Source organism: Neovison vison, chromosome 11, assembly GCF_020171115.1.
Source record: "Neovison vison isolate M4711 chromosome 11, ASM_NN_V1, whole genome shotgun sequence".
NCBI classification, from domain to species: domain Eukaryota; kingdom Metazoa; phylum Chordata; class Mammalia; order Carnivora; family Mustelidae; genus Neogale; species Neogale vison.
The window spans coordinates 164,871,766-164,887,969 of NC_058101.1; the positions used below are offsets into that span (position 1 = coordinate 164,871,766).

The 16,204-nt window shown below is 39.1% G+C and overlaps 1 protein-coding gene across 2 annotated transcripts in view; it reads right to left on the reverse strand.

Moving 5' to 3' along the window:
- XPO7 (exportin 7) overlaps nt 1-16,204 on the reverse strand; it is a 39,691-nt gene that overhangs the window by 22,169 nt on the left and 1,318 nt on the right. Inside the window, exons 3-11 of one of the 2 annotated variants that reach the window (XM_044225205.1) lie at nt 14,234-14,327; nt 13,517-13,683; nt 12,220-12,312; nt 9,662-9,766; nt 8,133-8,298; nt 7,437-7,510; nt 5,436-5,555; nt 2,224-2,370; nt 892-1,064 (exon numbers count right to left, since the gene is read on the reverse strand). In XM_044225205.1, the coding sequence (XP_044081140.1) occupies nt 892-1,064; nt 2,224-2,370; nt 5,436-5,555; nt 7,437-7,510; nt 8,133-8,298; nt 9,662-9,766; nt 12,220-12,312; nt 13,517-13,683; nt 14,234-14,327 (1,139 nt within the window). The remainder of the gene's footprint in view (nt 1-891; nt 1,065-2,223; nt 2,371-5,435; nt 5,556-7,436; nt 7,511-8,132; nt 8,299-9,661; nt 9,767-12,219; nt 12,313-13,516; nt 13,684-14,233; nt 14,328-16,204) is intronic. The other variant, XM_044225206.1, reaches the window with a different exon arrangement.

The window sequence follows — 16,204 nt, forward strand, 5'->3', positions numbered from 1 at the left end:
CACAGCTATTAACTGGCTATTCCAGCCCAGAGCCCACACCTGTAACCACTCCTCAACAACGCCTCACTGAAACCAGCTGAATCCTCAGGAACAGAAACTACATGGCTGATAGAACAATGCTTTCCAGTGGACTTCACAAATACTTGCATTTTGAAAGGATTCAATTCATTAACAATTGAGCCTATAACTCTTATGACAATTTAATGCACTGGACTCTGAGCCAATTAAGATCTGATTTAAAAAAACACAAAACAAAACCCAGAACTTCAGAGTCCAATTCCCCTGAAAAATAACAACAAAAAATACAGATATAAATACAGATATACACACATACAAGAAAGGTCCCTCGAGAATAACTTCACTTTTTATAAGTCATTTCTGAAAGGGTCTAACATTTCTTTAGCTATAGATTTCTGGTCCAGTTAAGTCAAGGTAGACAGAAACCATGCATTCCTGTAACGCAATCGGCAATTAGCTGCGTAGGATTCTACCTCTTCTGGTAAGCTCTGGATTGTGTCGTCTTAGTTATCTACTTCTTTCTTCAGGAAACTAAAGCACCTATAACTTACACATAATTCTTATCATCTATAGCTTATAAATGTTCCTGTCATGTTGAAAAGAAATCATCAGCAAGGACAAAGAGAATACTGATGATATACCTTGTATTCAAAGAGATTGCCAAGGAGGGCAGAAAAATGGGGACATGAATGAGGATATTGCAGAGAAAGCCTGTTCTCTCAGATTTTATGCTCCACCTGCTATTCGGCTGACATGAGGAAACGGCCATTAACGGCATCAGCTCCAAGGAGGCCCATGTCAAGTGCGCTTTCGCCAACTGGGTGTCTGACCTCTGGCAAGTCTGACACCAGGCGGCTGTCCCAGTTTCCTTACCTCAGGATGATGTGCACAGATTCCAAACGGGATGTGATATAGGCTTTGGTGACCTCAGGAGTATAAGTTTCCAGCATGTGGGGCTCTGTGGCTTTCACGTATGGCACAGAGGCTGCCAGCCGTTGCCAAAGGCTCAGGAGATAGTGCACACTATTTGGGGCAAATTCCCAGTGCTAAGGAAAACCAAAAGAGCAGGAGGCATATTTCTCATTTTTTATACACATTAGTCCCATGCCATTTGACATAAAGGATAAAGGCTTAAAAAAAAAGAAAGGGATAAATGTTTATGGGCTTTGTTCTGTGCGTGACAACTCATCTAATGTGCTTATTATTATTTTGGAGATTAAGCATCTAATAAAAAGAGCTGCTCTACACTGGTTGTGTAAGCCTTCCCACAAGGAAAGCCTTGTGTAAGTGGTTCTCAAACATTAGTATCCCTGAGAATCACCTGGAGAACCTGTTTGACACAGAGACACCAAGGCTCCACTCTGGATCTAGTGAAGCAGAAATTATGGGGGTAAAACACAAGCAACCTGTATTTTTCATCAAATTTCCCAGATGATTTTGATGCAAGCCATAAAATTCGAGAACCACTGTCCTATATTACGTGACTAAGAGAGGTCACTAGCTCTCTCTTGACTCTTTTGTCTCACTATGTTCCAATCTTGTTTTTTCAGAGGGATAAGCTAAATATTATCCTTGCAATTCCCACATGTTCCTCTAACCAAACTCCTTGCACTTCTTTAAGGCAAACAATCAGGCTGCAATAACTACTCTGCAGGGTTGCCCTATATTATATTCAGGCGGGGGTGGGGGAGGGAATACAGGCATACCTTGGAGATACTACTAGGGGTCTGATTCCAGACCACTGCAATAAAGTGAGTCAAATGAGTGTTTTGGTTTCCCAGTGCACATAAGAAAGTTTTGTTTCATACTACACTATTGTCCAGTAAGTGTACAATAGCATTATGTCTAAAACACAAAGTACATATCTTAAGTAAAAAATATTTTGGTGCTAAAAATGCTAACCATTGCCTGAGCTTTCAGGGAGTTGTAATCACTGACCACAGATCACCATATTAAATATGAGAAGGCCTGAAATATCGTGAGAATTGCCAAAATGCAACACAGACATGAAGCGAGCAAGTGCTATTGGAAAAATGGCACCAACATACTTGCTTAATGCAGGGTTGCCACAAACATTCAACTTGTAAAGAACACAGGATCCATGAAGTGCAGTAAAATGAGGTATGCCCGTATTCTTTTAAGTTCAAAACCAATGAGCAAGAGAAGAGGTTTCACTGTGCAGGAGAGATACAAGAGAAGACAAACCTGTAGGCTGGTCACTGTGAAGTTAGCTATCAATCGGATGACCTCAGGGTAGTTTTCCACCTTTACTAATTCTCCCAGTTGATAGTTACTCTTCAATCGGGCCAGTAGTCTGCAAAACTCATGGTAATTGTTTGGGTCTGATAAGCTCTGGTGACAGCACAGGAGGAAAATAAAATGTAAATGCATACTTTCAGAATGACAATGGGGATGGCACAAGGGGGAGGGAGAATCTAACTTCTCAGCTACAGGTCCTTACTTCTAATGACACATCCATAGAATGTTCAAAAACAATTTTTTAGAAAGTCACTTTTAAAAGAGATGGTCACATCTACTATCTCATTTGTTCAAAACAATTATCCTGTGGGATGAAATTATTAGCCTCAACTGAAAGTCTGAAATGGAGGCTCAGAAGGATCACATTACTTGCTTAAAGCTGTAAAGTTAATTAGCAACAGAAAAGGGGATCGAAGATATTTCTGGTCTGTTTGCTTCCCACTGATCAAAGATCATGAAATTTTCATTTTTACCTCTGTCAAATTTATCATTAAATAAGACTATACTTCTGTGACAAAGTCATAAAAATGTTTAATTTATTTACATTATATCATCACTGCTGTAACAATTTAATTCCTAGATTAGTATTTTTATATATTTTACTTTATACTTATGTGTAAAACTTGGATTTATTTGCATATTACACTTATATAGGTATACTTATTGTTTTCTTATGTAGGTATTCCTCGATAAGCATACTTTATTTTGTTCACCACCACATCCATAGTACATAGTAGGTGCTCTATGTATTTGTTGGATGAATAAATGCATTTTTAATAGTATTTAATAAATGGTGCTAAGAAAACTGGACAGAAACATGCAAAAAAACCAAAACTGGACCACGTTCTTACAAATACACAAAAATAAACTCAAAATGAGTTAAAGACCTAAATGTGAGACTGAAACCATAAAACTCCTTGAAGAAAATGTAGGCAGTCATCTCCTGGACATTGTCCCAGCAACACTTCTCTGAATATGTCTCCTCAGGCAAGGCAAACAAAGGCAAAAATAAACTACTGGGACTACACCAAAATAAAAAGCTTCTGCACAGTGAAGGAAACCATCAGCAAAATGAAAAGACAACCTACTGAATGGGAGAAGATACCTGTATATGATATATCTTATAAGGGGTTAGGATCCAAAATATATAAACAACTCAACACCAAAAAACAATCTGGTTAAAAAACGGGCAGAGGATCTGAAGAGACATTTTTCTGAAGAAGACCTACAGATAGCCAACAGACACATGAAAACATGCTCAACATCACTCATCATCAAACCACAATGAGATATATCACCTTACACTTGTCAGAAAAAGACAAGAAGTCCTCGGGAACCTGGCTGGCTGAGTCATTAGAGCACGTTACTCTTTTTTTTTTTTTAAGAGCATATACCCTTGATCCCAGGGTTGTGAGTTCGAACCCCACACTGGGTGTACAGCTTCCTTAAAAGAACAGAACAAAACAAAAACAAAAGACCAACCCCCCCCCCAAACCCTACAAACTTGACTTCAAAAGACAAGAAAGAACAAGCGTTGGTAAGGATGTGGAGAAAAATGAACTCTCATGCACTGCTGGTGGGAATATGAACTGATAGAGCCTCTGTGGAAAACAGTATGGAGGTTCCTCAAAAAATTAAAAATAAAAATACTGTGTGATCCAGTAATTACACTACTGGGTAACTACTCAAGGAAAACAAAAACACTAATCTGAAAAGATATATGCAACCCTATGTGTATGCGGCATTATTTACAATAACCAAGATATGGAAGCAACCTAAGTGTACACTGATAGATGAATGGATAAAGAAGTGGTCTATATATATGTACCATACACACACACACACACACATATATATACACATACACAGACATATACATACAATGTATTACATTGCTCAACCATAAAAAAGACTCACATCTCGCCATTTGCGACAATGTAGATGGACCTAGAGGGTACTATGTGAGTAAAAGTGAACTAAAGGAGTCAAATGAAAGACAAATACCAGAGGATTTCACTTATATATAGACTCTGAAAAAATAAAACAAATGAACAAATAAACAAAAAAAGCAGACAGACTCATAAATAGAGAGAACAAACTGAGGGTAGCCAGAGGGGAGGCAATGGACAGGATGGCCAAAAACAGATGAAGGTGAGTGGGAGCCACAGGCTTTCAGTTATGCAGTGAAGAAGTCATGGGGAGAAAAGGTACAGCACAGGGAATATAGTCAATGGTACTATAATAGCATTGTGTGGTGACAAATGGTAGCCACACTTGCGGTGGGCATAACACAATGTACAGAGTTGTTTCACTATGTTGTACATCTGAAACTGATGTACATTCTCAGTCAACTATACTTCGGTTAAAAAAAAAAAGAATTATTAAAAAGAGGGACAGAACTGAGTATATTTAAAAACAAAATGCTTGTATGGTATTTTCTAGTGTAGAGAAGTGGCACTTTAAAAAAAAGTAGGTGTTGGCTGAATCTCTGGAAATGAAAAACACAAAAAGGGCAATTGAGTTACGCAATGAATACCAGATGGGCAGTATCTCCCTTCCCACCTAAAAGCAGACCTACACACTTGGGTAAATAATGTATATTTAAAAAAAAAAAAAAAAAATGGAAACAGAAACAAAAACCAAACTCTAGATTCTTAATTTCTTGGGGGAAAAATGACCAGCTGTCTTATTTTCCTGTGTCCAAGTGGTCCTTTCCCCTAACTCCTGCATTCCTGAAGCTAGAGGATACAAATTCCTCATTTGGGTAAACATTTTCAAGAATCTGCCTACAGGACACCTGGGTGGCTCCGTCAGTTAAGCGGCTCAGGTCATGATGCCAGGGTCCTGGGATCAAGTCCTGCATTGGGCTCTGTGCTCAGCAGGGAGCCTGCTTCTCCCTCTGCCCGCCGCTCCCCCTGTTTGTACTCTCTCTCTGATAAATAAATAAAATCTTAAAAGAAAAAAATCTGCCGACAGATACAGACTCATTTAAACCTTCTGAGAATGACACACTGAAGTGTTCTCTAGGTTTCTGCTAAGTGTGGCTTCTAGATGGTAGTTCCTTTGGATTTAACAGAGAGTCATATACTAATTACACACATCCACACACAACATGTATTTAAATATGTATTCAAATAGTAAATTCTCAAAAATCTTACCTGTGGGTTTTCCAGTATTCGCTTAACACCATCAACAAGATGTGAGAGAAACTTGGCCCTCTCTGCATTGTTAAAAAGGGATCTTCTGACTGAGGCAATCTGTACTAAGCAGGATAGTACCTAAAAACAGGCACAACCAAACACAACTGATTAAAAAGATGATACGGCTACTCCATATTATCTTTTCCCTCCTTCCCCTCCTAGAATATTCTTCCTTACATATGCTATTAACTGTTCTTTCAACCTCCCTACTATTACCATGATATAGAAAGATCAAGAAGAGTACAGCTGAGGATACTGGAAACAGCTTTATTAAAAGAAAAAAAAGATCATTAGATCCAAGTTACCAAAACAACTAGTTAAATTCAGTCTGGAAATTCACTTAGGTATTATTCTTTCACCACCCAATGGCTTCTTTGATTCTTTAAAGATATGTATTTAAGGCTTGGAAATACCATATAATTTGTAGGTTAAGAAAGCTTTAGGTGTCGTTTTCTCTGCTTCACTAAGACTTTTGGCTAATCAGGCTTTGCCATAATGAAATAACCAAGCTAGATCTGTGTCCTGAAAAGAACAGGCTTTACCCTGAAAACCTTTCCCCTTTCCCCACTGTGCTAGGTATTTATACTGTCTGCCCCTCCAGATCTGTCTTCTATCCTTCTCCACACTGCTCTGTTCCCTGGGAGACTGACTTCTTCTGTCCATTTAGAGCCACAGCTCCCCCTCCCTCCTGCCTCCAGTAGGCTTCAACCACTGGAAAGTACTAGCAAGAGATTAAGGGCAGGAAGAAAAGAGGTACCCCCTGTGGACCTCTGGCTAGGCCATGAATGGCAGTGTCCCTCCCTCTGCGCCCAGCCCTCCCCTAGGCCACAGCTTCAGTTCTTTCCAGGGTTTCCTACCCCTTGCCACCTGGGGGTCCCCACTACTGCACACCCTAAAGGGTATACCTCACCTCACCAGCCCTTGCTAGATTCCCTTAGTGTTGCCCACATCTTTACTAATAGTCTTTTCATGAACTACCTCTCCAGTGAGCTACCTTTTCCTGAAGTAAACTTAAAGATACAAACAACACTGAATTCACATTTCTACTAAAGCTAAGGTCTACATGTGGAAAAGTACCGTAATAACCAGGAAAACAGCCTACTGTAGAAACACTGCGTAAAACACCCATTACTTTACTGTCTTATCTGTGTGTTTTGTACGTTAGCAATTTACATGAAATAATCTGAAATACTAAGCCAATGTCTTTCAGGACCTGGGTGAATTTTGAAATTTGACGAGGTTAATTACTGCCCTTTTTTTTTTTTAAAAGATTTTATTTATTTATTTGACAGAGAGATCACAAGTAGGCAGAGAGGCATGCAGAGAGAGAGAGAGAGAGAGGAGGAAGCAGGATCCCTGCTGAGCGGAGAGCCCGATGCGGGACTCAATCCCAGGACCCTAAGATCATGACCTGAGCCGAAGGCAGTGGCTTAACCCACTGAGCCACCCAGGTGCCCTAATTACTGTTTTAAAGGAGAAAAATGCATCATTTCCAAGAGCTCTGTAATGTTATCCAGGATGGTATACAAATTTGCCTTCTCTTCACAGCTTCCATTTATCACTTATGTAACATGTGCCTGAAGGACTTTCAAAAATTTTCTTGGGCAGGATAATCTTCAGTTAGACAATACAAGCTGAATCCCCCCCCCCAACACACACACTCTAGCTTGTGGCTGTTTAAGGTACAGTATAAAGTCAGATTCAAGATGAGACAGAAGAGCTTGGCATTTGCAGCAATTTGTCACCAGACAGGAATAATTTAAAGAGAATTAAATTAAAACTTCACTACGAGAACCTTTAGGCTACAAGCTTTACCACAAAAGGCTAAATAACTAACCCTAGCATTTGTATGCTTCACTTGGATGATTTTGTATGACAGAATGAATGAGCGTAAGGCTCATTCACCATTGCTACTTTTTGGATGTAGGTGGGGCTTTAGAAACTGTGGTCCTGACTCACCAGAGGTGAAAATGAAGGAGGGATGGAATGATACAGGTCAAAAAACAGCTGCAGAGTTGAAGAATCTAAGAACGCTGAAAAAAGACAAAGGAACCGTTACTGAGTACGTCGCTTGTTGCTAATGACACACTTACAGCACTAGGTACTGGGGGGCACCTCCTCTCACAGGGTTCCTTTCAAGGGATAAGCTAAGAAGGGCTTTGGTTTTTTTCCTGTTTTTTGTTTGTTTGTTTGTTTTTGTTTTGTTTTGTTTTTTAAAGCACTAGGTTTTAGCTCCTCTAAAGAACAGATTCATTCCTATGACCCTCAGAGAACTTAAGACAATCAGGGCTATGTTCAAAGCAAGAAGTTTGATTCTGAAAAACGTAAAAACAAGCATAAGCACACGTTCTTTTCTTTGGTTTCATGTTTAAACCTAGAAATGACCTCAAATGAGTAAGGAATCCCAAGGTGATCAATGTGAGGAGGTCAAACTCACATCTGTTAGTAACCCAGTAATTAAAAAAGTCCTCCCCAAGCTAGGAAACCCAAGTAAGGTTCCGTCAACACCCTCTTCCTCACTGTATCAAGATAGACGCTGACTTTCTAAGTTTTCTCTAAAAGCAAGCAAGGGATCTCCAGGGGTTCCTCAGACCATCCGGCAGACATGATGTGGGGCTGAGCAGCAGTCTGTTCCCGCTGGTGCAGTACTCCTACCTGATCTCCAGCTGGTGGGAATCTGTACTGTGCACAGGTCATCTGAGGACTCATCAGTAGAAGTGCCGATGAAATCAAAGTTTAGGCAGTTATGAGTGAGTTTGAGCAGTTGCATGAGTAAGCCATGCTGACTTTCATCATTCAAGTTTAGATTCTTTCCTGAAGCCTGTAAAAATGACCACATAATGAGCCCCAAACAATCACTCCTCTCTTCCAAGTTTGCTGCCAGACTTCTGAGAAGGCTGTTAAGCCAGAAAAGGAGGGCAGTATCTCAACTCAATGAAGTGATGTTTCCCCTGCAAAAGGGGATGCACTTCTGTCACCTTAATGTCATTGTGAAAATCCTAGCTGCTTATTTACTATAAAAACACGAAACTGGTATTTAAAGAAATCCCCCTTTTGACACGTATGTTTTACATGTTGTAGACATAGGGGATTCTGAAGCCATATGGGATGGGTGGTTACTCCATTTGCTGTGAGATCCTGATTATATCTAGATGGGGCTGGACACCTCAGTGACTAGGTGGCTAATTGGTTTTGATGGTATCAGCCAGGAAGAGTCAATCCTCAGTTTTCTCAAAAGCTTTCCCCCTTCAGGGGGTATAATAGCTGTTGCCAGGTGGCTTGCCCAACCCAAGGATTGTTTGGGAATTCTGAGGTAGAACTAGGTAACTGAGGGAAAAGATGAACATCATTAACGTGGACAACACAAAGAATCTAAACTTGCTTCTAAAACTCACGACATAATGGAAAACGAGACTAAGAACAAAAAAACCACACAAAACCCCAAACCAAACAACCCAAAATGAACAAACAGCCAGACGCTAACCCCATCTAGCTTTCTATGGGGAGGTCCATCCAGACTGTTATAAACGTGTAGGACTCACAGGTGAGCATTTCTTTCCTAGTTCAATTCATTCATAAATGAACTTGAATATCCATTTTCCATTTTAAAACAGGTAATTTCCTTATGTGGTAACTGTCTACCCCTTCAGGTTATGAAATCTAAATGGATGTTAGAAATCCAAAATCTACTTTTCCTTACAGATGCTGCTTGTTTATGGGCCGCCTGAAACTCAGCAGGGGGCAGGGGAGCCAGCTTGTTTCAGTATGCTAACAATGCAGTCAGAACCTGCTTTTAGAGCTCTAAGAATCCTCTAAGAATCCAAAGACCATAAAGCTAACATGCTTTTATTCCATGCAGGAAGATTTTATGTGGGTATAAAAAAGCAAACAACAAAATCCCAAACTTTGTGGTAAACCAGATTCCCTGGGATACGTGTTCACTTACTGCGCTTTGCTTAAGGGAAGAGCTCTGAAATAAGGCAAGCGCAATCCCCTCTCTAGAGTCAGTGGTCAGTGTGGCACTTTCTTCCACATCTTGGAGACCGGTGTCGTGTGAGAGATGGTAATGGTTAGAGCTGCACCAACTCTCAAGGGGTGAGCTTAGAGCTGACCTTTAACAGGTCCCAACTCATTCTCATCCTTTCAAAGGGGACTGGGAAGCAGGATCCAACCTACAATCTCACCTGTTTTAGTAAATTGCAGGAAAGTGTGAAGATATCAAATAATGATGAATCTCGGAAAGAAGAGGCTATTTTTCTGTGCTTGGTTAAAGGATGCGTGGTGTCAGCCTACGCAAAAAGATAAACCAATTCAAGTTTTAGAATTAATTGCAAAGAAAAAATTTTCATATAGACATCAAGTAAACTAGGATTTCCAATAAAACCAACTTACACACAAAATACCTTTATTTAATGTTTAAATCACTGTTAACTCGCGAATAATGAGAGGATGCAAAGGACAATAAGCTGCTAACAGCTAGCCAGAATGGGTCTATAGCTTACAGACGGAAGACAGAAAGATGGATGAGCATCTCCACTGCAGTTTTAATTTCCTCCACATTTAGGGAGGTAAAATTTAACCAACTGCTCGCAGATACTGTTAATAATTTCTAGCATATTGTATTGTGGCTTAGTCTCAGAAACAGATAGTGGTAAAGCTTGGTAAACAATCCACCCGAGGCTAAAGTCACCACAGAATTTCCAAAGCAGTCTTTAACTGACAGCCATGAAGTTAGGATGACTGACAATAGCCCATGACACTCCCTGCTTCTCTAACCTATTTTAACACATAGTCTCTATTCTAGAAGTGAGCACTTAATTGAAGGGCAGCATCAGTCTCTCACTGTTTCCTCTGTTCCTCTCTCTTCAGCCAAACGTTAAAGGTTTTTATGGTTAAGAACTCTGTTTTTACTTCTTTAGTATGCCCTCTATTCTTGACACACAGGCACTTCAGTAAGCAGAATAAAGGGATTTCAAGGTTACCAAGGGAATTTTTAGTCCAACCACCTCCTGTAAGCTTAAATCTCTTCTATTCTATATACCAATCAGTTCATTCAGGAGGGGGCTCATCTGCTGTTGTTATGTTAAAGAATAATGCAGCAAGATTTCTGACAATCAAGTTATGGACTCCCCTTGATTTTTCTTTTTTTTAAAGCTTTATTTACTTAAGTAGTCTCTATACCCAATGTGGGGCTCGAACTCATGACCCCGAGATCAAGAGTCACATGCTCCTCTGAGCCAGCCAGGTACCCCTCCTCTTGATTTTATTTCTAAGTTCAGACAGGGCTGGTAAAAGAAATATGCTTTCTGATTTAAATCTGACAACCAAAAAAAGAAGAGAAAACTAAGTTTTGCAGAGGTTCAAAATATCCCCCAATTCTAGCTTCAGTGTCACTGTGTTATCATAAATGTCTTGGATAGTATGACATTGCCAGCTTATAGACCATATTCCATATGTAATCGGGTATGCTGATGATAACACAGAGAATAACTGCATACATTAAGTAGATTACACACATTTCTACTGTTCCATTAAGAAAGACAAAATTTTGAAGTTTTAAAATATATCAATATTGGTGTACTATGCGGGGCCAAGCTTCCATAAGGAGAACATTAACCCCACAATCTCTGTCCTCAGTTAATGCGTGCTCTTGTATTACAAAGGTAACAGCGGCTCAATAAGAAGTTACTTGTTAAGAGCAAAGGCTCTGGAATAAGATGATGTGGGTTCAAATTCAGATATTGTTGCCTGCTAACTGTGATACCTTAGGCGAATTATTGACCCTTATGTGCTTCAGCTTCCTCATCTAGAAAATGGGACAGCCACGGAACCTACCTCCCAGGACTAAGGTGAGAATAAAAGTTAGCTGCTACCAGTAAAGTGCTCAGAACAGCGCCTGCTGCATAGTAGTCACTTCATTATTATTCTGATAATTACTGACCATGGTGGGGATCACATGTGACAGAGAACAAAGTATGGACTCCAGAGTTTAAGTAACTAGAAGCCGATGCATTTAGAACAGTACTACCTCACAGTTAAAATTTCTCAGGGTTAATAAAAAGGTCTGTATAAATATGCGCAGTAGCAACAGTGATGCTGAGGTAATTCACAGCTGGCGACTGAAGGGTGAGATGTCACAACTAATATTAATACTGGCCTATTCAATAATTACAAAATTTTAGCTGGATACAAAAGTAAATGACTAAAATAAAAAATAATAGCCACAGCAAAAGAAAGCCACTGGTGTTTCCTCTGTAGTAACCTGTGACAAGGACTATTCAAAAAGTTATTGTATTTAGCAGAATGTCTTAAGCATTCTAAAAAGATGACCAGAAAAGTCTTTAATAGTAGCACATGCAAATTGAGTTTTAAATGGTAATAAATACATGGTAATTATTTAGCAGATATTCTGTTCCACTTTTGTGATCCCCTTTTTGGATGCATATTCTCTTTTATTAGCAAAGCAGTAATTTACTAAGGTTTTAACTTAGGAATGTTGCTCTCATCTCTCACAATGAACATTAATACCAGTAAGGAGAGCTGATGGGCGGATAAAATGTTCTGGAGGCAGACGGGGACCAGGATATTAAGAACGAGGTAGGCTGCACGTACAGAGGAAAATCCACTGGAAATATTGTTTCAAAGGGCATTAATCACTTACCGCAAAAGCACACAACTGCCAAAAAAGATCATCCCACACATAGCAGAAAACACCAATACTAAGAAAAAATATGGCACTTACTTCAACGAGGAAGGCTGTAGCACTTACTTGATTAATTTCATTGGTTAGCTGAGACAAAATTGTGACGCCAATGATGCAGTACTCAACACTATCCTGGTAAAAACAAGGCAAGGCAGACGTTGGTGTGTGCAGCATGACTCTGGCCATGGCCGTGCAGCCATGCTTTCGCAATGGCAGAACCCTGTGTAGCTAGGGAACTGCCGAGATAAGGCAGCAAGGAATTGTAGTTTTTTTTTTTTTTTTTAAAGATTTTATTTATTTATTTGACAGAGAGAAATCACAAGTAGACAGAGAGGCAGGCAGAGAGAGAGAGAGGGAAGCAGGCTCCCTGCTGAGCAGAGAGCCCCGATGCGGGACTCGATCCCAGGACCCTGAGATCATGACCTGAGCCGAAGGCAGCAGCTTAATAAAACTGTTGCTTTGCAGGACATGAAACGTAACCGCCACAGAGAAAGACTGCTAAATCTAATTTCATCAAGACTGAAACCTTTTGAATTTAAAAAATAGTCATGAGCATTATACCATATCCATTATACAAAGAAAAACTGGCAAAATACACTTACGTGACAAATGGGTGCATAACGTAATTCACACAAAAAGACTACATGTAACAAAAGAAAAAAAACAAAGAGCCAGATTTTTAAAATTTTAAGTAAGATATAAATGGGAAGTTCACAGAAAAAAAGACTAGTAGTATATTAACGTATGAAAATTTGTTCTGTCTCATTCCTAACTCAAATGCTGAGATACTAATTCTTTTTATTTACTAAATTGGAAAAATAAAAAAGCTGAGCTCCCAGGGTGGAGGTACAGAAGAATAGGCAGGCACTCTTCTACAACTACTGTTGTAGGGAAACAACTTTTTTTGAGGATAATTTGGAAATATCTCTGAAAGCCAAGAATACACACATCCCTTTGATTGTATAATTCTAAGGGTAGGAATTCACCCTACAAACACACTTGTTATAATTCAAGTTTGACAGGCGTATATTATGTTTGGATATTCACTGAAGTGTTTACTTAACAAAGTACAGAACCAAACTAAATGTCTACCTACAAGACATTATTTAATTAAGCAATGGTATTTTCAGATTGGAATAGTATACAGGCATTAGAAAAAACGGTGTTTGTGCTGACATGTAAGCATGTAAAGCCAAGCAATACTAAAGACAAAAAAGACACAGAAGATAACGTACAAAATAATTTCATTTTGTGTAATTTCTAAAAAGTAGATCACTATGTAAGCATATACATGTTGCTTCTCACATTCCTACTACATCACATATATACATCATACCTGTAAGAACCTTGTGACGTCTGTGATTGCATTTCTGAAGACGTAGTCGTCCTTCTGACAGTCAAACCAGCCCAGTTTTGTGATTCTGGCATATAACTGAATAAGTGCTTGTGTCACAAAAGTAGCCAACTTTGGCCGAGTGGCAAGGTAGTTGAGCACATAGTTCCCTACAAAACAAAAAAATCCACGTAATAGAAAGCTCTGCCAGGGAAGGGCACACATCTTTATACTAAACATCCAAGACCCTTAAATTCTCATAATTCTTATTTCTGGTGTATTCCCTTAATTCTTAATGCAATTGAGAAATGGGACTTTGAATTTAAGATTAGTAGGCTTTCTAATTCAGGATATTATACTTGTCACAATGAAGACCCAAGAGTATGGCAGCCTTTAATCCACTCCCAGATAGTTAAGTAACACGCCTGCACAGAATTCAAAATCTTTAACATTTTTCTTTGTTATTAATGGCCATAAAGACTGAGTGAAAGAAACCTCCTGACAACAAAAGGGATGATTTAAGACTTTATCTAGAAATAATTATAAAAGGTCCTCTTCACTTTCAAAAGCCCTAAATTTGGGGGGGGGGGGACTGGATTCTACATATTTTATATGCTTACCAATTTCAGAACATTATCAAACAAGCAATGTGAATTTAACTATTACTAGCTCATCACTAAACAAACTAATTTCTTGAAAACAGATTAATTCTCTACTTACGAATATCTATGCGTTGCTCCAATGGTAGAGGGTTGTTTGTGCGTGATACAAGCTTTGTAAGGCATGTAGCTGCCAGTAACTGGGAGTAAGAGGACTGTGGAAAGACGGGGAAAAGGACTCAGAATTCAGTTTTATTGAGTTAGTCAGTCATGAGGTTTTTTATTTGGAGTTCTATGCTGAGATTCAAGAAATATTAATCAGTTCCGCCATATTCGATCCTCCACATTTTAGAGGGTCTAGGAAAAATGAGTCCCACACAAAGTATATGTTCTTTGAACTGATTTCAGTTATGAACAAGGTAAGTATGACATGAATGGCCTGATCGAACTGAATCCAGGGCAGATTCTGTATCACTTAGAGGGGGCCCATACTGGAGAGGATTGCTTCAGAAAGATATTAAGAAAACAGATCTTTAGAAGATGGATCTCTTCTTTCATTTACCAAGAAATCTTCTGTCAAAAATCCTCATTATAGTGATGCTTCAAAAAGTTTCAACTCAAAATATTGCTAAAGTGTACCATTACAAAGTTTAAAAAAAAAAAAAAAAGGCAGCATTAGAGAGAGCCATTACATTATGCTGTAGAGTTAATCCCTGAACTGTATGTTTACATCAGCACAGCTATCAATCAGATACAGCTTTGGGCGATGCATATGCTAGTTTTAAAGTATATTTGTAACAATTATTTGTGAGAAAGAAAATCTATGTACTATGCAAGGGAATAGCATTATCATATTCTCACATGTGGATTTTATGCATTTTTAACCTTATGGAGAATAGAATATTCTGGTATTCTAGTTGATCATAATGTACAAAAAAGAGCCGTGAGCAAATTCTTCCATGTGGCTCTATTATGATAATGTCCTATAACAGGGACAGACTCAGGACTATTAAAACAATTTAATTAAGGGTTAAGGATAATTTCCTGTAACACTAAAAATTCTTAAGACAGGATCCACAGGCACTGCATAATGGCACCAGTTATAAAAAAGTTTATGCCTAAGAAAAAAATCTATAAAGTGATTTTGATATGTGATTTTTATTCAACACTCCTGAACATGGTTTCAACTCATTAGAGTAGTAATAACGCAAAGAGGCTACTCTAAATATAGAACACAGCATACAATCGTAACTATACATTACACAACATCTAAATGGTTTTTAGACATAATTCCAATAAACCTGCTTAGTTACTAAGATGTCAGCAGAGATTAAAAGGAAGATTGCACTGTAATTGTTCTTAGTACTGCACCAATCCTGTTTTACTGCAGCTTGATTTATTTACTGACTGTCAACCTGAGGCTCCAGAGTTAAAAGGGTCAGAGATGATACCGTGGGGCTCCGGTGGGAGTCACCTGGAAGAGCTGGTCATGCATCTCCCGTAGCATAAAATATACGAGTGTAAGTGGGTCAATCTTAAGACTAAGGGACTGGGAAGAAATATACAACATACTACATGCAAAAACAGAGCAGAGCACTGTATCAACTCTGACCAGGGCTCTGTAACTTTCCTATGCTTGGAAAGAGTTCGCTCTCTCAGCCATTAGAGGATAATTTTTAGCCAACTGAACAAATACTGTAACATTGTCAGTGAAAATGAAAATATGAAGTCATCTAGAATTTTACCCTCAAAACAAATTAACTGCTTTTGTTCTTTCCACATGTCCTTCCAGTCTGAGGTAAGAGTGCTAGCTGCTGGTCTAGCTGGGGCTCTGACTCTCTCAGACCCTTTTAGGATACCCTGGTTGGATTCTTAGCCTTCCTAAGACCTCCATCTTGCCCCCAGTACTAATTTAATCAAACTATGTCTCGTTGACAGCATTATACTGATCACTGCACTGCCATTTTCAAGCTCCGAGAGGCTCTGATTCCATTTTAAAACTCTTGACTTCTTGTGGTTTTCCTTGTGGAACGTTCCCCCCAGGGCTCGAGGGCAATATGCAGCAGCTGTGGCACAGGAGGCAGCACAGCGA